The 24,621-nt window shown below is 35.2% G+C and overlaps 1 protein-coding gene across 6 annotated transcripts; it reads left to right on the top strand.

Annotated features, from left to right (window-relative positions):
• Positions 1-691: 691 nt before the first annotated feature.
• On the top strand, positions 692-22,565 carry LOC131153503 (protein GET1). 6 transcript variants are annotated; one of them, XR_009136249.1, is made up of 9 exons: positions 697-959; positions 1,864-1,943; positions 3,172-3,242; positions 19,846-19,916; positions 20,216-20,297; positions 20,859-20,908; positions 21,795-21,942; positions 22,067-22,104; positions 22,321-22,565. XR_009136249.1 is itself a non-coding variant. In XM_058105846.1 (8 exons), exons 1-7 carry the CDS (start codon positions 852-854, stop codon positions 21,921-21,923), a joined length of 591 nt encoding a protein of 196 aa, XP_057961829.1. In that variant the 5' UTR covers positions 707-851; the 3' UTR covers positions 21,924-21,942; positions 22,067-22,565. The 6 variants fall into 6 exon arrangements, 4 of the variants coding, with proteins under 4 accessions (XP_057961832.1, XP_057961829.1, XP_057961830.1 ...); XR_009136250.1 differs by having other exon boundaries at positions 707-959; positions 21,795-22,104; XM_058105846.1 differs by having other exon boundaries at positions 707-959; positions 22,067-22,565.
• Positions 22,566-24,621: the final 2,056 nt, after the last annotated feature.

The following is a 24,621-nucleotide window of genomic DNA, read 5'->3' as shown; positions in this document are numbered from 1 at the left end:
ATCTTAACTTCCATCTTATTAACTCCTTACCTCTCTATGCATCCCCACCTTATAACTTTAACTCTATTCGCATACAAGCACGCCCCCTCCGCTGTCCCCCCCCTATAATTTTCTGCGGTTTCTCTCCTGTTTTTATTTGTGCCCTACAATCCTTTCCACTGGAACCATTTATCTCTCTCCCGGGACACCTCAACATCCGCGACAAAAACAATAGTACATGAGTCGTTTTTTTTCTTGGATGGATTGTTTGCTTCATCTTGCCACTCGATCCGTAGAGCCACCGTAGAGAGGTTGACACTGCCTCACTATTCTATTGCTGTGATTACGTGTAATCCCTGAGAGGCAGACACACACGTGCCAGACGTGCGAAGCCCTGGATTTTTAGACTTTCTTGATATCATATATCTATTTAAGAATATGTTTCTCGTTTTGATCACGCACTACAAAGTAGTCCACTAGTTGAGCTAAATAAGGTTTGATGCACTCTATTTGTTTTTTTATACTATTAATCATAATTGCTGCACATCTCATAACATATATTTTATATTAATTATAAGCGCAAGTGCTGCTTTTTATTTTTTTTCAAAATTTTCTACAGTTTAAAAAGTATAACAGTCTTAATAATAATAATAATAATAATAATAATAATTAAATCGATTTTTTTTTTTTTTTAAATCAAAATCTTCCAAGTACATTGCATTTGCATGGTTGTATCATGAACGGTGTCCCATTCTCGACTTGAAGCAGAATCATAGCTTAGCTCCATGATAGGACGCTAGCGATCTCCGAGGAAAGCAGCTCGTGATCGGATCATTCCCACAATTTTTTTCCACGAGAAGGAAACAAACAAGATGGGAGAAGAAACCCTAAAACCGCGAACCTCTCTCGCAGCCCCCATTATCTTCTTTCTCGTAGTTTTATTCCAGTTTCTCTCAAAATACCTAGAAAACATGAAGAAGGTAACCCATTTGATTTTTTGAAAATATATATATTTTGTGTAATTACCTTTCGTATGTAAATAATGTTTTAAAGTTTGAGATGATTCGGTGAATTATTAATTCTGACGGTGGAATCACATACGAAGTCCAATGAGCAATTCGCGAGGTTTTAGGGTTTCTGGTTGTCGGATTTGTGCATGTGTTTGGGTTCACAGGATATCAGATTTTAGGTGTAGGCTTTGGAAATTTTCTTTTATAGAAGAGGGTGAATCACGAAGGTTTGTTCTCTTTGAATTGCGCTGCACGATGTTTTCTAATTGAAGTGGATGTGAATTGCACCCTATGGTATGTTCCATTCGCTCATGTTAGTACATTAGTGTAATTGAACTTGTCACGAACTGGTTCATTTCTTGAAGCAAATTTAAGACATAAAGTGATCACAAGCTACTGTTTCTGCATTGTAGCAGTAAGCGCATTCAACATAGCTTCTTTCCATAATTATATTATTTATGTTGTTTCAATTAAATATCTGACTATGTCGTTTATGCTGTTGCACTCCTCCCCAATTCCCATAAAAAAGCACAAAAAAGGGAAAATAAAACATTTGCACAATAACTTTCAAACATTTGTGTCCACTTGAGAATTTCTGGAATGCATTCCTTGTGTATTAGAACTATCAGAAGTGAAATAATAGTTAATCTTATTGCATAGGCTTGTAACATATTTGTGCTTAGTACTTTCTTCAAGCAACAATCAGGCTCATGCCCAGCTTAGAAGTAATCAAGCAACACAACTATTAAAAAACCAATCACACTGCTCATTGACATACGATAATTTTGTGTTCCTACCCCAAGCTAAATGTGGTTTTTCTGATATATGTATGTATGTATGTATATTGAAACATGGTCTTTGGTTTTCTGTTCAGAGAGGATCCAAGAGCCCTATGGAAATCCAATTGCGTGCAGAAATAAAGCAGCTTCTGAAGGAAGCAAATTCCTTATCAGAGTGGGTGATTCTAGCAAGCTAAGGGAAAATGATTTATCATATGATTTATATATATAAAAAAATTGTCATATGAAGCTTGGCTTCACTGTGTCTGCATTTCAAATTCTATGTTCAAAATTTATGCTTTTTCTGAATAATCTTAAGTATATAAAAGGTTGGTTATACTATTACTCTTTGATAAGATCCCTTTGGGATATCCTTTGTGTTTCATTGATGGCTGAATATTTATCTTGGCATGACAATGTTGATGAGGCAAATTATTTGTTGGTCATGCTCTGCTGATTTGCAGAATTATTTTTGTTCCCCAATGTTTGAGTGCAGTCATAAGAATGATGCTCATGAGGCTTGATTAGGAACATGGGATTCTGTATAGTGATATTTTGCGGTTGTTCACAGGACTAATAATACATTCATGAATAATGAGAAACAAAAAGAAAATGACTTCATGATAGTCTGTGGGGGGCAGGCTCAGCAAGTTGCATGTTTGCGTGAATTTTCTGATGTAACTCAACTCAAAATTGGGATATTTATCCATTTTGAGTGAACTTAATAATTCTATTTTTTTTGCATTGGTTTACAACTTTTGATTGACTAGTAATTTGTGTTTTATTCAGCTTCTTTATTTACTGGAAAACTATGCATGTATGCTGTATGCTTACAAGTGACAACCCTGGTCCACCATGATTTGTTTTTTCAACTTTTTAGTTCTCCAGCATGTAGGAGTAACAAACATAGAATTTCCCTGGCCCAATGGTCCTCCCAAACGATTGAAAAAACAAATGATTTCATGTTATTCTGTTGGGAGCAGGCTTTGCAAGTTGCATGTTTGTGTGCATTTCTCACGTAACTCAATTCAAAGTTGGGAATATTTTAACTATTTTGACTGAACTTACTAATTGTATTTTTTTGCATTGGCTATCCACTTTTGATTGACTAGTTAGTTGTATTTTAGTCAGCCTTTTTACTGTCTGGAAAACTATGCTTGTATGCTGTATGCTTACAATCCTGGTCCACCATGATTTGTTTTCAACTTTTTAATTCTCAAGCATGTAGGTGTAACAAACATAGAATTTCACTCACCCTGTGGTCCTCCCAGAGGACTGGGAAAAAAAAAGAAAAAAAAGGCAAATGCAGAATTTAATGAAATATTTTATCTATATTCAATGTCAATTCATATCCCAACTGAATAAAATACAACAGATTTTCTTGCTTCTTTGCTTGATTGCAGGCCATCAACATTTGCACAAGCTGCAAAACTGAGAAGGACGGCAGCTGCTAAGGAGAAAGAAATGGAAAATTGTATGTGATGTATTTCTTCTTTTGTGCATGGAAAATGGATTGTATGTGATTATATTATGAAAATATTATTGTCGTCATGGTTTTCCAGGTTTAGTCCTAGTCCATTAGTTTCTAGGAGCAATATGGATTATTTAGGGATCAACTTAATATGTGAAGACGGAGGGACTGTGGGTGTAAGACCGAACGATGCACCAGACAGGTGTTGCTTTTACTGTGACACTTAAAAGGGGTGAATAAATCTGGGTGAAAACTTGACCCTCCTGGCAGTCACTTGTATTGACCATATGTCTCTACGATCTGCACTGGCTGGGATGTGCCTTGTTAGGCTTCTAAAATTTCTAACTGAAATGATATCTACTGCTTTTTGTTGGGCAACTGAGAGGAAATGCAGCAATGTAATAAAATATTCTGAAAGCAACATAAGTAATATGATGCCTTATAATGAAAGAAACTCTTTATCAACTATTATTTATGAGAATTGAAAATTGAATTTGTGTTAAAGAATTTTTTTGAGCATGAAAATGGGAAAACTGCTATGTTGTTCGTAGGCAATAAACATTAACACTCATACTGATCATGCTGTTTGCAAAGAATTTTTCAAACCAAATTTAACAAACTTGAGAGATACCCAAAGCAAAGTCATTTGGACTTGGAGCCTTTCCCTTTTCTATTTCAAACACTGTTTCTGCACATTTCCTTCCTCAAAAGGTCTTTTTGACCACTCTGCTTTACCCATGGAAATAGGAAACCAATCCAAGTCCTTTATCATGACTCCTCTAGCATCCACCTATGAATACAGTAGCTTTAAAAAAATGGATAATTGTTATGGCATTCAACTGTCGATTCCTAATCACCTCATTCATACCAATCTACAACTCTTTAATGGAGCTCTTACTTTTCTTTTCTTTTTTCATTTTCTACCCCTAGCGAAATCAAACTAGTATTACAATCACCTTCTTTGCCCACTTCAGTTTATATTTTCGCCTTCAACTAGTTTCCTCTTTCAAAACAATCTCATCCAACCCTTTCAACAACTCCAACCATTAGCGCCTGATTTGCCAACAGTCCCTCCCTCCTCAAACAATCCTTAATATCTGAAAGGATATCAATATTTCTATTGTCCAAATCCCAAAAATTTTATGCATTCCACACATTTAAATTCTTCTTAACAAACCTTAGTATTTTCACAAAATAAAAACCTAGGGGATAGGAAAACAGCTAATAAATTAAGTAGAGAACTAGTTACTGTGAAAGATGAGAAAGGGGGTAAGTTTTTTGGGGGTGATAGTGTTACCAAATGAGGGGGGGGGGTTAAATGAAAGAAGGGTTTTTAATGATCAAGTGAATAGTGTTAGTTCCCTAGCAAGAGTTGAGCCTTCTCCCCATCTCTTACTTTCCTTGCCCAATTTGCCCTCTCATTGATTGGCTCTTCTAGTATACTTAATACACCTTTGGAATCCCTCTTATTAGAGGGGTCGAAGAACTTTTGCTAGGGGGTAGAATCACTCTTTTTAGTGCTTCCCTTGCTAATATTCCTATATATTTTTTATCCTTTTTCTAAATTCTGAAAGGATACAATAATAGGTGGACACGGTGTCCTTTGAAAAATAAAGGGCAACAACCAAAGATATTTCAAAGCTTTCCAATCCCTTCGAGATCCAATTTTTTTCTAAATGAGAGGAGAATGACTCAACATTTAAACAAGATCTATTTCAAAATTCACTCATATTTGCTAATAATTTTTTTTAATAAACACAACCAACAATTCACCTCTTTGCATGAAATGCATACTATTAGAGCTTGATATTCATTGTTGACCCACGACCCAACTGCTTAAGCTTTTAGGTCGCTAGTATTCTAACAAGGCATCAGAGCCAATTACTGGAAGGTCCTGTGTTCTAGTCTCGTTGCTTGCATTTCTTATGTGGTGTTTAAAACATTATTGTATTTGTAATGGGCGTTATCTATTTCCTTGTGCTGTTGGGCTGCATGTGTAGGGGTGTGTTAAAGCTTGATATACATTGTTGGCCCACAACCTAACAGTTAAGCTTTTAGGTAAGTTGTATTCTAACATATACTACCCAATTGAACCATAGCATGGTAATTCCCCCCCCCCCCCTTTTTTAAAAGGTATAAGCGCCTATTACTGGAAAAATGCTTCAACATTAAAGGTGCAGGAGTCCACATGATTGCAAGAAATGCTTTAGCAACAGTACTTATGATTGCTTAAGAGTAATGGTGTTAGATCTAGCTGGAATATGAGAGAGTCAGAATGATGAGCTTGCTAAGAGAGTCAGAGTGATGAGCTTGCTTAGTCTAAAATACCAAATTCCAAAAAGGCTAATGCATTACTCTCAAATGCTTACACATTTTTGTTTGTACAAAAGGCACGCCTTTTGCATCTTTTAGTTGAGGCTTATGCGTTTAGGGCGTGTGAATCTCAAGTTGGTTTTGACTGGAAAATTTTAACTACATATTTGTATAAAAGGGAAAGTTTTAATATGAAATTGATTCCAAAAAAAATCTTGAAGCTCAACCTTTCCAAAATAATTAGGACTCTGAGTGTTGCATCTTATCTCTTGAGTGTATTTTAAACTTTGTAATGATGTAGCTATTGCTTGGCACCATTTACTTAATGAATTCAAGTTGCTATCTTTTGAATGGCCAACAAATTATACTACTTGCATCCTTTTTAACATTTTTCTTTTTCTTCTTCTTTTTAATATTAACTTTTATTCTTACTTAGTTCCTTTATTATGCATATATATATACACATTTATTTATTTATCTCAATCATGTGCATAACATGGGGATAAAAATTAATTTACTATTTTTTTTATATTAATTATTTTATTTTATACCATAAGCTTATTTTTGTATTACATAAAATTTTGAGTACATAAATGTGGTCTTTATAAGTATGAATACATAATAGTATGATTTAATAATATTACTTTCTGATTTTGAATATAAAATTGCATCATCATCATCTTCTTGTTAAATCCTTACTATCTCATTCCAAGTTATTTTAGGTCTACCTCTATCCCTTCTACTGCCTCTCACAGTAACTAACTCTTCTTCACTATCGCACTATGTGGCCTATGTTGTAAGTGCTCAAACCACTTGAGTCGTCCCTCCTTTATCTTATCTTTTGTAGGAGCTATACCTAACTTACCACAAATATGTTCATTTCTTAATTTATCTTTTAGTGTTCTACCACTCATCCATCTAAACATTCTCATCTCAGTAACTTTTAATTTTTGGATATTTTGTTTCTTCGCTGCCCAACATTCTAATCCATATAACATAGCTAGTCTTATAGCCATTGTATAAAACTTCTTTTTTAATTTTAAGGGTATTCTACGACACAAAACACACTCGAAATCTACAAGTGTTATTTATTTATTCATCATCAAGTTTAACTTTGTCTTCAATATTCCTCCTACTATGACTGAAATTACATTTCATATATTCTGTCTTATTTCTACTTATCCTAAAACCTCTAGATTTCAAAGTTTCTCACCATAATTCTAATTTAGCCTTTAAACCAGCTTTAGTTTTATCAATTAATATAATATCATTTGCAAACAACATACACCATGGAATCTTGTTTTGGATACTCTTAGTTAGTTGATCCATCTCTAAAGCAAAAAGATAAGGGTTCAAAGCAAATCCTTGATGTACACCTATGGTGATTGGAAATTTTCTAGTCTCTCCATCTATAGTCCTCACACTAGTCATTACCCCATTGTACATATCCTTAATGACATCAGTATACCTAATACATACACTATTTTTTTTTTTTTCTAAAACCCACTATAAAATTTCCCTAGGTACCATATCATATGCTTTCTCTAAGTCAATAAATACCATATGCAAGTCCCTCTTTTTTCCCCTAAATTTTTCCATTAATCATCTTAAAAGATATATAACTTTTGTAGTAGATCTCCTAGATTAAAGCCCAAATTGATTTTCTGAGACCTTCATTTCTAACCTTAGTCATTGTTCAACTACACTTTCCCACAGTTTTATCATATGAATCATAAGTTTAATTTTACGATAGTTATTACAATTTTGAACATCTGACATTTTCTTATTTTTTATAATTGTGTTAAATAAATTAGTTAACCATATAATTTTGTTTTCTCCCTAGCAATTTAAAGCTTCAATTGGGATGTTATTTGATTCTATAATTTTTACATTTTTCATCTTTTTTTAGTGCAAACTTAACTTTGTTAACTTTAATTTTGCGAATAAATCTCATATTTTTAGTTTTTTCCTCATTGTTAATTCTAAGTTTAAGCCTTCTATTTGGTTTTCATTAAAGAGCTTACTAAAGTAACTTCACCATCTTTTTTAATGTCTTCTTCCTTAACCTAGACAATATCATCCTCATTTTTTATGCATTACATTACCTAAGGTTTTACTCTTTCTCTTTCTAGTTCTAGAAATTTTAAATATATCTTTTTCCACTTCTTTTGTATCTAATCTATCATATAAATTATTAAATGATCGATTTTTAGCTTCACTAATGACTTTTTTTTGCATCTTTTCTTGCCTTTTTATACTTTTCAAAGTTATCCATATTTCTACATTTTTGCCACATTTTATACCAAATTCTTTTGTCTTTATGGCTTTTTGGACATTTTATCCCACCGCCAACTTTCTTTGCTACTCAAGAATCTTCTCCTTGATTGACCTAAAATCTCTTATGTTATTTTTTAATAGAGCTAGCTATCCTACTCCAAAGAGTATTTGTTTCTATCCCATCCTCTATAGTCCAAGCACCATATTTGGTCATTTTATCTTTAAATTTAATTATATTTTCTCCCTTCAGGTTCCGTCACCTAGTTCTTGTACACTGGATTCTTTTATGCTTTCTCTTCCATTTTTTAATACATATATCTAACACTAAGACTCTATGTTGTCTGGTTAAGCTTTCACTTGGAATAACTTTACTATTTTTGCATGATAACGATCCACCCCTCCTAGTTGAGAAAAAAATCTATTTGACTTTTATTTTGTCCACTTTCAAAGGTTATTAAATGTTCTTCTCTCTTCTTAAAGTAAGTATTATTTGTAATAAAATCATATGACATAACAAAGTCTAAGATCATCTCCCGAGACACATTTTTGTCTTCATATCTATATCCTCCATGTATTCTCTCATAACCTTTATTATCCCTTCCAACGTGTCCATTTAGATCTCCTTCTATGAATATTTTTCCAGTCCCTGACATGCCTTGTATAATACTATCTATATATTTTCTACTAAGCCTACTTAAGGAGCATAAGCACTAATGATATTTATTATCTCTTAGCCAAAGACCATCTTGATTTTTATAATTATATCCCCTACCCCATTTACATCTACAATGCTATCTTTTAAGTTTTTGTCTTCAATAATTCCTACCTCATTCTTATGTTTTCTTTTTCCAGTGTACCCAAGTTTAAAACCTGATTTATCAATTTCTCTAGCTTTCTTCCCCACCCAGTTAGTTTCTTGAAGGCAGATTATATTAGTTTTCGTTCTAATCATTGTGTCCACAACTTCCATGCTTTTACTCGTAAGTGTCCCTACATCTCAAGTTGCTAATCTAATCCTAGTCTCCTAAACTAACGTCTTTACCTGCCCACATCTTCTTATGTTTTTTTCTTTGCTTGTTTGTTTACTGAGGATGATTTTTGTAGGCCTATGTGTGAGGGGTTGGAGTGGAGTCTTGTTTCTAGAGAGCAGGTTAAGTGGTTGGATATGGAGGAAAATGAGGTCAAGGCTGTTGGGTCTAGAATGGAGAGGGATAATTCTCTGGGTCCAGATTTTAGCATGGCTTTCTTTCAAGATTACTGGGAAGTGGTTGGGGATTCAATGAAGATTTTCAATGAGTTCTATTTTCATGGGATTTTGGGCAAATTAGTTCTACTTTAATCACTTTGGTGTCTAAGAAGAATAGGTTTATTATGGTTGCAATTTTTTGGCATGTGAGTTTAGTTACTAGTCTGTATAAGATCATTGCTAAAGTTCTAGCAAATAGGTTGTGTTTTGTAATAGGAGATACTACTTCTGAGGCCCAAAGTTCTTTGTGGGGAATAGGCAAATCATGAATGCTATTTAGTGGCAAATTAGGTTGTTGAGGACGTTGAGACGTTCATAGGAGGAGAGGGAAGGGGATTGTGCTTAAAGTAGATTTTGAAGATGCTGATGACTGTGCTAGTTGGAATTTTCTTGATAAAACCTTTATGAGGAAGGAGTTTGGTGATAGATGGAGGACTTGGATGAGCAGGTGTCTTGTGCCTCTTTTTCAGTCATTGTAAATGGAGGGTTTCTATTGTGGTTTAAAGGTTTGAGGGGGATTGGTCTAGGGGGTCAACTTTCTCCTTTTATGTTTCTTCTTGTGGTTGATGTCTTGAGTAGATTTATATGTTGCTGATTGTGGTTTTGTGAGTGGGATTGGGTGGGGAGGGGGGTGGGGTTGTGGTTGTGGTGTCTCATCTTTTGTTTGTGGATGATATACTGTTTTCTTCTTAGAGGATGGTAGAGGAGTCTTTGTTAAATGTGATTACTACTTTGCAATAGTTTGAGAGGATTTGTGGATTGAAAATAAATTTGGGGAGGAGTGATTTGGCTTGTGTTAATGTGAAGGAGGCTAGATCTTTGGAGTCGTCCATTTTAGTTAGCTGTGGTATCCTATATTGGCCTCTTGCTCATTTAAGAGTGCCTTTGGGATGTAATCCTAGGTTGATTGGGTTTTTGGAATTTTGTGATGGAGGTGGTGTCTAAGCTGTTAGATGGGTGGAAAAGTGTCTTATTTTCTCTAGGCTGGGCGTGTTATCCTCATTCAGGCTTGTCTTTCTCTTATTCCTCTCTATTTTCTGTCTGTATTACGAATTCCAGTGGAGGTTGCTGGAAATATTGGGAGAATCTTGAGAGATTTCTTATGATTTGGCAAAATGAGAACCCTTGGGTGATTGGTGTCTTAAACCATTGCTTTGAGGTAAATGGCTTTGGCATTTTCTGTTGGAGGGCTCTACCCTTTGGCACAAAGTTATTAATAGTAAATTTGGCTAGTAGGGGAATGGGTGGGATGTTAATCTACGGTTGAGGTTTTCTCTAAAGTGCCCTTGGAGGCCAAAGTTCCCTCAAGATTAAGGTTTTTGATGTAAGAAAGCGACATGCAATTACGGGCAACACATAATTTGGGAGAGAGGAGAGGAAAGGGGAAGAACAAGAAGTGAAGGAAGGAGATACCCCCTAGGTGGGGGGGGGGGGGGGAGGGAATCACATGTTCACTTCGATTTGAATTCATCAAAAACCAACCTTCTACATGTCTTTCACACACTATTTATATCAAAGCCTACAATACAAAAAATTACACATATACCCCTAAAATGCACAAATATTAAAACATACCCCAAGAACACACAATTTTACTACAAGCAAACTAAACACACATAATAAACAACAAATTAACTAAGCAGTTTTGAGTTTAGGACCCAATAATCCATTGACCCCATTATTTGAGATAGGCCTCCAAATTGGGTCAAAATGATCCATCCAAATGCCCGCCTCGCGTCCTACATAAATCCCCTCCTTTCAGAAAGAATTTGACTCTGTTGAGTCTGAAAAGTACCAACAAGTCTATCACCATGAATAGAATCATCTAGCTTCATAAGAAAGAAACCAGCGGTCCGCTTCATTTTAGTGAGTGGAAGAGCTTGAGATGGCATCAACTTATGCTTCTTCTTGTCATTGTTGTCAATGGAGAAGGAATAAGAATTCTCATATCCATCATGCTTAACCCTTATATCAAAATAACCAGAAGGATATGATAAATTTTGAGGGGGAGGATATCACATTGCACTATCTCCATAATTGAACATATCTTGAAGGTAAGCAAGCAAGAATCATGGACCTTCGAGTTGGTGTTGTTCACTCAAGCATTTTGTATGGATCAGGATGAGGTTCGACTTCCAAATTCAACTTCTTCACAGCTTCTTCAGATACTCATTTATACAAGTACCAGGATCAACAACTAAAGTACAAAGCAACTTTTGTCAAATCACCTGTGTCTGAAAGAGATGTTAGTCTGCCTCCAATATTCTTTTTCTTCAACCTTGTGGGTAAGCATTTGTCAGAGTACTAAATAGATTTTGCCCTTGCCATCAGCATCTAAGTCACTTGGGATTTTTTTTAGCTTCAACTACTTGAATGCCATCATCCTCATCTTTTTCTGCAACAGCCTTGACTTGGTTAGGGCATTATGCAACTTGATGCCCAAAACCTTGACATTTGGGTCACTTGATTGATGGTTGGACCCTAGAAGTTGTTCCAAAATGCTCTGGAGTCTTCCAAGGGGTATTAGCGTGAACTCCTTTACCCAATTAATCAATTGAATTCTCTCATACAACTATTCTCCAAATGAGGGGTTGATGTAGCTCTAGGAGGATTATATTGCATATTGTCCTCAATCTGAGTGGCAACCTGTACTGCATCTCCAACTGTAATGGGACGACATGCAGCAAGATCAGAGGCAATAGCTGCCTTCAACTCTTTCCTGCAAAGCTATCATTACATTTTCTTTCCATTCTATGTCAGTGCGAGTAGCCAAATGATAGAACCTACCAGTGTACTTCATCACTGTCTTTTATTCTGGCTTCAAATCAACGAGTTGGAGATGAAGATGCTGCTGGTATTTGGAAGGTACAAATTGCTACTACAGAAAGAAGAAAGGAAGGAAGGAGGAGGGGTGAGGAAGAGGAAATTGGAGATGGAGAAGAGAAGTTGTGATGTAGGACAAGAAGCAAGACCTTGGGAGAATTGGATTGATAATTGTTGGGTTTATTTTGTAGTTTATTATGTGTTTAGTATTAATTAGAATAGGATTATGTGTGTTTGGGGGTTGTTTGTAACATTTGTGTAAAGTAGGGGCATGTTTGTAATGTAATGTAGTTTTAGGGGTTTATTCGTAATTTCATGTAAAGAGGCTTTCTTATAAATAGTGTGTGAAAGCCATGTTGTAGGCAGTTATCGATGATTGTAAATTGGAACTGAACGTGAGTTCCCCCCTGATATCTCCTCTCTCCTCCCTTTCCTTTCCTTCTCTTCTAATTTTCCCATGGCTGCAGAACCTTGATGCTGCCCCTGCATCAAGTTGCTTTGATGATTCTGCAGAAATTTGAATAGATGGAGAATAAGTGGGTTGAAGTTAATAGAAGAGAGGAAGAAGAAGAATGATGAGAAGGAAAATGGGAGCCTGAAAATGAAAGAAGAGAAATTGTGGTTGGGACTCTGATTCTAAATGATGCAGGACAGCATCATGGAATTACATCTGGTGCATAAATTGGGAGATATAGAGGAGAGAAGGAGAAGAAGAAAGAAGAAGGAAGAGAAGGAAGGAGATACTCAGGGGTGGGAGCGGGGGGATCACACATTCACTTCAATAGACAAATATTACAGACCGACCCCCAAAAGACATAATCCTACTACAAGCAAACTAAACATACATAATATACAACTAATTAACCAAGCACATTTGGGCTTATGACCCAATTATCTACTGACCTATTCTTTGTCATTGGCATCCGAATTGGGTCAAAATGATCCATCCAAATACCCGCTTCTTGTCCTTCATCAGCTTTTATTTGGCTTTATCTACTATTGCATGTTGTTTATGTCTTGACAGTTCATACTGTGTTTCTCACTTGTGTCTTCATTGCTTCTTTTCATGGAGGGTGTGGAATAATTATTTAGTCATTTTTTTTTTTTTTTGGAGAGAATTGGGTGTGTCTGAAGTCATCTTTTGGCCATCCCTTTTTCTGGATTCAAGAGAAAGAGATGGCTTGGCATTGTGGAGGTATGGGTTTTTGCTGTTTTTGTGGGGAATTTGGTTGAAGCAGAATGCATGTATATTCACAGGAAAGAAGATGTCTCAGTCTATTCTTTGGGATAGGATCAGTGTTTAGCCTCGGAGTGGGCTTTTGCTGCTTGTTACTTTTCAGAGGATTATCCTTTCCAGGCCTACCGTGACTGGCAAGCAGTGCTGTTTTGATTTTTATTTCTTTTAGTTCTTCTATTTTATAAGGAGTCATCTTATGCTCCTTTTTATACTTTTCTCCTGTTCAATAAAATCTCTCTTCTTTTTCTATCAAAAAAACATAATAATAGTATAATTATTGATTTTGGTTGGTTGTTCTTTATAAAGCCTAGACTAACAATCTGTTGCAGAGTAGGAGGCCCTCTGAGGTCATTATCTTCGGAGGTGTGTCTACTTTTCTTTGATAGTTCTGAATCTGCATCTCATTTGTTTTTGCATTGTCCTTTCTATTGGAGGATTTTGAGCAAGTTATTTGGTTTTATTGGGGAAAGTTGGGCTTGTCCGGAGTTTGTGGAGTATATGTTGGCTGTTTCTTTTTTGGGGTTTGGGAGGAGCAAAAACAAGGCTGCTCTATGGAGGTGTGGCCTATTTTTTGTGTTGTGGGGATGGAAAGGATCAATTGCATGTTTAAGGGGAAGAAGACTTCTTGGTTTTTGATTTGGGATAAGATTCAGCATTTGGCTTCTTTATGGGCTGCTACTGCTGGTTTTTTCAAGGGACTATGTCTTGAAGATGTTCAGCATGATTGCTCCGCTGTTCTGTATTAATTGTTTTGTTTTCTGCTTTAATATTCTGTTTTCTCTTTTTTTGGAGGATTCCGTATTCCCCTTTTTTGTATATTCTTTCTCTATTAGTATACTTCTTCTTTTGTGATAAAAAAAAATTATTGATTTATGACATTATTTTTTTACTAAATTACCTATCTATTTATATGATTCAGTGGCAAATTGACTAATTAGATTGATTCTGATTCTTAAGCTTGCATATAACAAACATTAGAATGCAATTCCCATTCCAATTCTATGTTGAACCAAATGAAGAGATGCATCTGCTATTCCATTTCTGTCTGATTTCAGTTCCAAGTCCGCTTCCAGTTGCAAACAAAATGTCCCCTGACTTAATTTTTGGAATCATGTAGTTAATATTTTGTATTCAAGCTTTTATATCGGCATGCAAAATTCACTTTTTTTTTCAGATTTTCTGAATGATGATGTTGGTCATTGGACATTGGAGTTCATTTGCCAAGCAGTTAGTTATTGAAGGTTGTTACTGTCCCTTCTTGGCCCCCTTAAAACTCATATTTGTTATTAAGGTGTTTGTCGCGTAATTATTTAGTGTTTTATCCTGCTGTTCTCTAGTAAGCAGTCTTGGTATAGTTGTCTTGTCTACTGCTATTCTTCTGATGGACCTGCAATTTCATCATATGTGAGCAGCGGGCAATACAGTCCATAGATGTGCAATACTCACAGCTTTCCTCTCCAAATATCCCAATACTCATATCCCGCACAATATGAAATCTAACCTTACTAACATTTACCCTTTTATCTGATTTGTAGTTTCCATATTTTGGATTTGAATATATCATGAATCCATGATGGCTTCTAGTTCTTCAGATGGCTATCTATATCAGGCGTGCAGGACAATGTTCTGTATGCATAGTGTCACGGACTGCCAATTTCAACCCAATTAACGGGCCATGCGGCACTCATTGAAGCTCACCCTTGACCAATGACACACATTCAATCCGGTTGTCATGAACACGCGAGAGGTTTCCAAAAGCCATCATAGACATGAAATATCAGTTCCAACAATAATGAATTCATGAAGACAAGCAACCTTTATACTCAATGACATGTGGAACCAGTTGTTATATTCAATCACCAAGACAACCACACAAGCCATCATCCGAGTTATTCATCATCCAGTATAAAAATCTCTAGCGAGGGCAAGTGAAGACATCTCTCCTGCCCATTTAACCGAGGTTACACTATCAACCCCTAACATTCTCCCCCACTCACTCTATCGACGACCTCATCGATGTATTTGTAAGAAGACTTCCCACTCTTGTTGTTGATGACCTTTGTCATTGACTACATGTCTCCCTGGTTATACCCTACATATTTTATCTTGACTCTGTACAACTCATCCATGGTATAAAAGAAATACAGCCACCAACTTGTAAAGAATTGAGAAGGGATACAACTCAACCCACTATGCGAAGAAACTACTACAACTGACTGGTAAAGAACTGAAAAAAGGATAGGACTCATTGATTGTGTAAGATAACTATGGCAACAAACAGTTAAGGATCTGAAAAAGGATACAACTCATCAACTATGTGAGGTATCTACGACTATTGACTAGTAAAAAAATGAAAAGGGTATTCGACTCATCCATTCCAGTTGGTTGTCTTTTGGGCATAGAAATCTACCGAATCTTGCATCAAATCATCGTTCAAGTCATCAGAGGCTTGCAATTATCTATCTTAACTTGGTCAGAGCGTGCATCATTCACCCTGCCTACCCCTTTTTGCGCATATGGCGTGTCACCCTGCCTACTTTCCTAGGTACTTGGCGGGAACCATTATCCTATCTTTGCCATACCAATCGAAGCATGCATTATTTACGCTTCCAACCCTTTTGCGCTTGGTGTGACACCCTACCTACTTTCTTGAGCGCTTGGTGTGAACCATTACCCTTTCTCTACCATGTTGACTTACAGAGCATGTAGCATTCACATTTCCTTCCCTTTTGCACTTTTTTGGGTGGCACCTTATCTATTTTCTTGCGTGCTTGGTGTGAACCATTACCTTCTCTCTGTAGTCTTACTGGAGGTCCTCTGCTCACTTACCTATCAAATTGTAATGGATTCTCTTCCCATACTTTGTACGCGCAATATAGCAACGATCTCAATTAACTTTTATAGGCGGCCTCAATCTCTATTGGCACAAACCCATGGGATTCTAGATTGCATTCAACCTCTATGTCTTTTAGCCTATTCAAGGCTTCCGACAGCTCAATATTCTCAGACAGATCTCAAGCTCTATTGGTATGTTTCTCGTAGGGAGGGCTCAAGCTCTATTGGCTCTACCCTTTTGGACCATGGATGGCATCATGCCGGCAATATAATTCAGTCTATTCAAGGCGACAACTCAATAATCTTTGGCGGACCTAAAGCTCTATTGGTCTACTTCCCGTAGGGAGGCCTCAATCTCTATTGGCACTACACCTTTAGGACAATGAATGGCATCACGCCCTCGATATGTTTTAGCTTACTCAAGGCTTCCAATAACTCAATATTCTTTGGCAGACCTCAAGCTCTATTGGTCTGCTTCCCTTAGGGAGGCCTCAAGCTTTATTGGCACTACCCCTGGGGATTATGTATGACATCACACGCTTGCTAAGTTTCCAATTGCCCAATCCTCCTTTGAATACTGCTCTGTTTGTCTTTCTCCTTCATGAGATGGGTGATGGCATCATGCCTTCAATGTATTTCAACCTATTCTCGAGGCTTACAACTAATCCTCCTTCGAATACTGCTCCGTTTGTCTTTCTCCTTCACGAGATGGGAGATGGCATCATGCCTTAAATGTATTTCAACCTATTCTCGAGGCTTACAACTACTCCATACCAAGGATTTTCCTACATGGAGTGACTCATTCCAGTTCCGCAATTGTATTTTCAAAATCAATTCTCTTGAGTCATCCCTTACCTTACATGCCTCCACATTGTTATGTTTTAAAAAATTTTAAATTCTCATTTTCTAACTCACAGTGTTCACGCACCAGGCTCACGCAAACCATGCTCTAATACCAACTGTCATGGACCGCCAATTTCAACCCAATTAATGGGCAGCGTGGCACTCATCTAGGCTCACCCTCGACAGAGTTAGCCAATAACACACATTCAATCCAGTTGTCATGAACACACGAGAGGTTTCCAAAAGCCATCATAGACATGAAATATCAATTCCGACAATAATGAATTCATGAAGACAAACGACCTTTATGCTCAATGACATGTGGAACTAGTTGTTATATTCAATCACCAAGACAACCACACAAGCCATCATTCGAGTTATTCAAACATCTAGCATAAAAATCCCTGACGAGGGCAAGTGAAGACCTCTCTCCTCCCCATTTAACCGAGGGCACACTATCAACCCCTAATAGATAGCATGTCCATTGAAAGCGAAATAAAAGAGGAAAAAAAGGGGTGGGGGAGTGGGAGGTTCATTTCGTTTGCCTGGTCTTTAACTCTTTCCCATTCCATTCTCATTACTATAGCAATTATTTTGCATGTCATGTGTAGGCATAGCCCTCATTATCTAATTGGAAGTTTCCATGTTTCCACATTTGAATTTGTCATGAATGCATAAAAGATCAAATAGGAAATGATATTTTGAATCGTAGAACAATAATGAAATATACGATCAACCAACATTTCTCGTATTTGAAAAAGAGTCTTTGACTCATACTGATGACCATTTGACTCCACAAGAAATTGAACGAAAAGCTGCCGAATTGGCCTATTTCTTGCGTGTACCAATGGAACCCGAAACTCCCGGAAAATGGCCAGTGACCCAAGGAAATGAAAGAATCGGTCATTTTTTTCATATGATCCCCCCTTAATTGATAGACTAAAAAAATCGACCTGATTGTGTTTGTTCTATCAGTCAGATCTTTAATATTTTTTTTTCTTTTTTTCTATTAGTAGATACTTTGTCCAATCCATAGATCGATTTTGAATGGATGGCTTCTTTTATTTTCAGTACATTACCTATGTCAGGCATGACAGACAATCTCCTATGCTCATAGGCATGTGCATTGAACGCAAAAGAGATAATTAAGAAAAAAAGGGGGGTTTATTTTCCTCGTTTTCTAGCTTCTGGTCACATTCTCATTACTACAACAACAAGAAGCCTTAAGTCCCACTAGGTGGGGTCGGCTACATGAATCCGTTTCAGCCAATTCACCCAATTCAGAGCATTTTCCTCTATTAGATTAAGGGCTATTAAATCCTTCCTTACTACCTCATTTCAAGTTATTTTAGGCCTGGTAACCCTTTTCATGCTAGAAACCATAACTAACTCATTCCTCCTCATAGGTGCTCCTAGGCCTACGTTTCAAATGCCCAAACCATCTACGTTGCTCCTCCCTTATCTTGTTTTCAACTGGTGCTATGCATAGATTATTGCGTATATTTTCATTTCTTACTTTATCTTTTAAAGTTGAACCACTCATCCACCTTAATGTATACATCTCAGCAACTTTCATTTTCTGTACATGTTTTTTTTTACATGTTATTTCTTAGTTATGCAACATTCTGAACCATAAAGCATAGCTGATCTTATAGCCGTCTTATAAAACTTTCCTTTTAATTTTAAAGATATTCTACGATCACACAACACACTTGATGCACTCCTCCATTTTACCCCACCCCTTTTAATTTTATGCACTACATCTTCTTCAATTTCCCCTTCACCTTGCATAATAGATCCAAGATATCTAAATCTATCAGTGATATTAATATCTTGATTATCCAGCTTAATCTTTTCTCTGTTGCTACTCCTCACATTACTGAAATTATATTTCATATATTCTGTCTTATTTCTACTTATCCTAAACCCTTTAGGCTCTAATGTGGCTCTCCAAAGTTCTAGCTTAGATTCCACTCCGCTCCTACTATCATCAATCAACACGATATTATCTGCAAACAACATACACCAAGGGATCTCATTTTGGATATTCCTACCAATTTTATTAATAACTAAAATAAAGAGATAAGGATTCAAAGTAGAATCTTGATGTACACCTATTGTGATTAGAAACTCTCTAGAATCTCCTCCTGCAGTCCTAACGCTAGTCACTACTCTATCATACATATCTTTAATGATGTCCGTATATGTATTGCAAACTCTCTTCTTTTCTAATACCCACCAAAGCACTTCCTTAGGTACTCCATCATAAGTTTTCTCTAGGTCAATAAAAACCATATGCAAGTCCTTCTTATCCCTATACTTTTCCATTAAACTTCTTGAAAGATAAATAGCTTCTATTGTCGATCTTTAGTCATAAAATCAAATGATTTTCTAAAATCCTGGTTTCTAATTTTATTCTATGTTCAATTGCCCTTTCCCATAATTTTATTGTATGACTCATAATCTCAATTCCACAATAGTTATTACAATTTTGAATATCACCTTTGTTTTTATACAAAAGTACTAACGTACTTTTCCTCTATTCTTTTTGGCATTTTCTTGGTTTTTATAATATTATCGAATAGATTAGTTAACCAAATAATTCCTTTATCCATTAAACATGTCCAAGCTTCAATTGGTATTTTATCTAGTCTTATAAATTTCCTATGTTTCATCTTTTTTAATGTCATCTTAACTTCAAGGACTCTAATTTTGCGAATAAATCTCCTATTTTTAATCTTCTTTTAATTTGTCACTTCCAAGCTCAATCTTTCATTTTGGTTTTCATTAAATAACTTATCAAACTATCTCCGCCACCTCTCTTTTATGTCTTATTATCTAAATAAGACATTATCATTTTCGTCCTTTTTACATTTTACGTCACTTAAATCTTCGTCACATTCTCATTACTATAGCTTTTAAATGATATATACAATTTTCTGATTAAGAATATAGTTTCTTTGTTGCCTTTTCTACTTGAATATATGTTGCCTCATGGATTAAAGCTTCTAACAACCTCACATGCTTTCCAGATAAAGGCTTAAATGGCAAGGAGAACAATTTGTCATTTGATTCATATTTGAAGGTTCTAACAGCTGTAAAGGTAGGTGTGGGTATATTTAATTTTTTAAGTGGTTTATTTATTTACTTGCATATGAGAATGTTTTGGTTTGGGTTATTTTCTGCTTTTATTTCCCCTTCTTAAAACCTGACCACATGAAGGCTCCCCTTCTCAATGTGGAAGCATCTTGGCAAAACACTCAACTACAATGCTTTAGTTTGAAAAAATGAGTTAGATACAACGCAAACAAAGCATGGAATTGAAACAGCATGAACCAAATTTTTTGCTGATGTGCCCTTGTTTTATGTTCATTTATGGATTTGCTTGGTTTTGGCATGTAGGTTTTTACATACCTTGTGTTAGTTTGCTGGTTTTGGGGTGTTCCTGTTACCATCATATCTAAGCAACTCGTCCAGCCCTTTGGTAATGCATTCTTGCCACTATTATTTGATTCCATGTTAGCAATTTTTCTTTTTAAAAAAAAAATTAAAGATTAGGGTTTTGATTGCATAACTTTTTTGGAACTCTTCCTTCTGAATTACCTTTGGCTAATGAACCTACAACAGATCTCTGATACGCTTTGTAAATTATAATAAGAGCTTTGATTGGTTAGCTAGAGTGACTAATGAGGAAGACTACAATTTATTATTATTATTTTTTTTTTTTAAATTTATTTTTATTGTTATGATTATTATTATTAGGGCAAAAGACACTCACCTTCTCTGAGGTTTGGCAAAAAGACTAAGACATTGAAGTTTAAAAAATGCTACAGACATTCCTAGAGGTTTGCCAAAAAGACACAAACCTCCCCTAAAAAAACTTGTCTTTTTGTAAAATATAAGGGGAGGTTTGTGTCTTTGGGCAAACCTCAAGAGAGGTCTCTGTCTTTTTGCCAAACTTCAGAAGAGGTCAGTATCTTTTGCCCTTATTATTATTATTATTATTGATAAAACAATTAATATTATATATCTGCCATTTTTGCAGGCACGGTGTTATCTTGGAAGGCTGGAGGTCCATTCAATGACAAAGTTATGGTAATATATTCAGAAATTTTTTTTTTTATTCTTGATATTTTTATTCTTGCAGTATTAAGTCTTTTATTACTTGGACAGGGTACTCAGGTGGCCTCTTGTCTCATAAAAACAAGCAAAAAAATTAATTAAATTACGAGCAGGGCACTGAAGTTTCACTGAGTTCACTTTACTCCCTAAAGTTTTAGCTGTAACAATTTCATCCCTGCTACAACAGCAACAAACAAACCAAGCCTTAACTAGGCGGGGTTGGCTACATAATCCCTTTCTGCCAATTTACACGATTGGGCAATTTTCTCTGACAACAATAACCGTGTAACAATTTCATCCCTGAAGTTTAATATTCAGGCTAATTAAAGCCTCTCTCAAGGATCTGGTCAAAGCTGAAATTGAAACTTAGAAATTAAACTGTTGCAATCAAAACTTTAGGGAGCAATTCAGTAAAACTTTAGGGACTTGTGCAATTTATCCAAAATACTTTTAACTTGTGGGAGCCTTCGAATGGCTACTGTAGCAATATCTCATTGCTGTGAGGCTGAAGGGAAATATCTGGACCCTATGTTTGGAGAGACCTTGGATTCGGAAAAATGTAATATAAATTTATATTGAAATTTGTCCAAATTCAAAAAAAAGGCCATTCAAATCCAAATTTAAGGTTTGCAATTCATGCTCCCAAACACAAAGTGAGGACATTTCCATGAAACCTTTGACCCATTATGGATCCACTGAGCTACAAGTGAAAAGGAAACTCCATGAACACATTGTTTCTGCTCGCCTGCTTAGCAGTTAGAACAGAGTATCCATATGTGTTTTCTTTTCTTTTTACAAATTTTCAATTCGTTGCTTAAAATGCTGGAGGTTTAAAAGTACTCTTTATTGCCTGATCCAGAAAGAGGCTAGGAACACATTGTTCTTGTTCGTAGAGCTGTTCTGCTTACACACTCTACAGTTAGTACGGAGTAGCCATATGCCCAAAGTTGAAAGGCCCTCTTTATTACCAAACCTAGAGGAAGGTTAAAAAAAGTGAAAACTGAATTGTAAGCTATGCTCCTTTAAGCAGCTTTATTTCCACAACTAATTGTGTTGCGGCCATGGCTCATCATGAGCTGCTGTCCATCATCATAGCAACTGATGTTATGTTTGCTTTGCAAAATGGAATAGGATGAAATTTGAATGGAGAAAATGAAAGAAATCAAATGGTAAATTTTATTTCATTGCATTCAATTCAATTCCATTCCAAAGTACAATATGTGTAATAAGTAGGTTCGGCAAGAGAACTGTCAATTTTTCTACCTTGAAGTTTTCACATACTTCTAGGGGAGATGGTTTAAAATGGTCACTAAACATGAAATGTCAGTGCATCAACCTGGTGCCTTTGTATGTCGCTTATATTCATTTGCTTTATGAAACTGCAGGTTGGGATTGTCCCTTGGTTGGTATTATCTACCAGAGTCGGCAAATATATTTGTCGGAAAGTCCTCAAGTAGAAGCTTGAGGATTTGAATCATTTTTTGTGTATTCATTTTTATGTATTGACGTGTATTATTTCCATTATTTGATCATTGTGTCTGCATGTACAGTAATGGTTGGTTAACTGGGAGAAAAAGCACTTGTAAGCAATTCTTTACATTTGTTATCGACCAAAATTTTGAAAAGAAAACACTCTGGCAAGGTTTGTGATGCATCTATTATTTCAATTTGATAATCTTTAGGCACTTCTTGTAAGTAAAAAATTTGAAGGGAATCCACATTTGAAAAAAAATTGTAGTAAATTAATTGACAAAATTTAAGTTTACACATCATTAACTTGTTATTTTTTTTCTTTGTAATTTTGAATCATATTAATCTAAAATTTTTTACTTTAATATTATTTAATATAGAAAAAAATCTATAAAATATTCAATTTCTTGATCCAAAGTGAGCCTTATGGATTTCTTCCTTGGTGAGCATCATAAAGTTCTCCTCCTATTCCCCCAAACCCCTCCCCCAATCCTCATTTTTCATGCAACCTCTTTGTAAAAATTTAGGAGTCTTTTGGAATTTGGTTAAAAGGACGCAAATTTCACTTTATTTTCTTAGAAAGGCAAGCCTAAAGAGATGTTAATGTTTAAATCAAATGTCTAGAGTTTTGTGGAGTTGTGAAAATCTTAGATGTTCATGTGTTTTTTGAACTCCCTTTTAAAAATTACAAAATCTGAAGTGAAGTTTGCCTCTGAAAAAAAATAAAATAAAAAAACACTAAAATCCGTCTTTTACTTCTACAATTTGTTTGTCTCAAGATCTCATATAAATTTGGGAATATTATGTTAGTATCTCTTCATCAATTTATGAAAAACTTGGATACGCTACATGTGTGAAATGTTTAATTTGGATGAAATATTTGATAATTATAAAATATTTTTTTATGATTTTAAAGATTCTCATCAGCATTAAAAATAAACATAAGCTTAATTTATTAAAAGTTTATATGTCACATATATTTATGCCTAAGTTGGGATTTATATATGTTTTTTGCTTTAATGATGGACCAACTGACTTAGTATTCAAAATGAGGTTCCATGGTATATGTTGTTTGCAGATGATATTGTATTGATTGGTGAAATTAGGGATGAAGTAGAGACTGAGGTAAAATTATGGAGAGAAGTTTTGAAATTTAGAAACTTTAGGGTAAGTAGAAATAAGACGGAGTATATGAAATGTAATTTCAGTAATGGTAGGAGGAATATTGAAGACAAAGTTAAACTTGATGATGAAAAAATAAATAACATTTATAGATTTCAATATCTTGAATTTATTATGCAAGCTAAAGGAGAAATTGAAAATGATGTAATGTATAGAGTTAAAGCAGGTTGGGTAAAATAGAAAAGTGCCTTAAATGTACTTTGTAATTGTAGAATAGTGAATACCCCTAAAATTAAAAGGAAAGTTTTGTAGGACGACTATAAAAACTGTTATGCTATATGGAAAAAACAGAATATCTAAAAAGTAAAAGTTGCTGAGATGAGAATGTTTAGATAGATGAGTGATATAACACTAAAAGATAAATTAAGGAATAAACATATTCGCGGTAAGTTATATAGGTATAACTCTTATAGAATATAAGATAAGGGAGAGATGACTCGGATGATACGAACACTTGCAACGTAGGTCACATAATGCACCAGTGAAGAAGAGTAAGTTAGTTACTGTAGGGGTTACTAGAATGAGTAAGGATAAACTTAAAATAACTTAGAATGATATAGTAAAGATTTAATAGTCCCGAATCTGTCAAAAGAAATGGTTCATGATCGCATAAATTAGTAGAAAAGAATTCATATAACCTACTCCCCATAATGGGACTTAAGGTTTGGTTTTATTGTTGTTGTTGTACATATATGTAAGTTGGAAGTTAAAGTTGGAACAAAGTTGAATTAAGACATTTAAAATTTTTACCATTAATACCCAATCCTAATTTGTTTAGATTATTATGAATCTTTAGTTGTGTGTTTGGATGGTATTTAGAATCAGCCACATCATATTTTATATATAATTATCTTCTCAAATCTAATAATTTTGACTAATATAAATGTGAAGTATTCAAATCAACCTATTATTAGTAGATCACTGTGTTTAAGAAATTGATTAAATTTCATCATTTTATAATTTTATTAGAAGATATTACTCACTCACAGGTGCTCACTCTAATGCTTTGGCAAATGGTTGAATTCATTATTATT

Source organism: Malania oleifera, chromosome 4 (assembly GCF_029873635.1).
Source record: "Malania oleifera isolate guangnan ecotype guangnan chromosome 4, ASM2987363v1, whole genome shotgun sequence".
Lineage (NCBI taxonomy): Eukaryota > Viridiplantae > Streptophyta > Magnoliopsida > Santalales > Ximeniaceae > Malania > Malania oleifera.
Note: the sequence above shows the minus strand (reverse complement) of the source record. Positions and strands in the feature narration are given on the sequence as shown.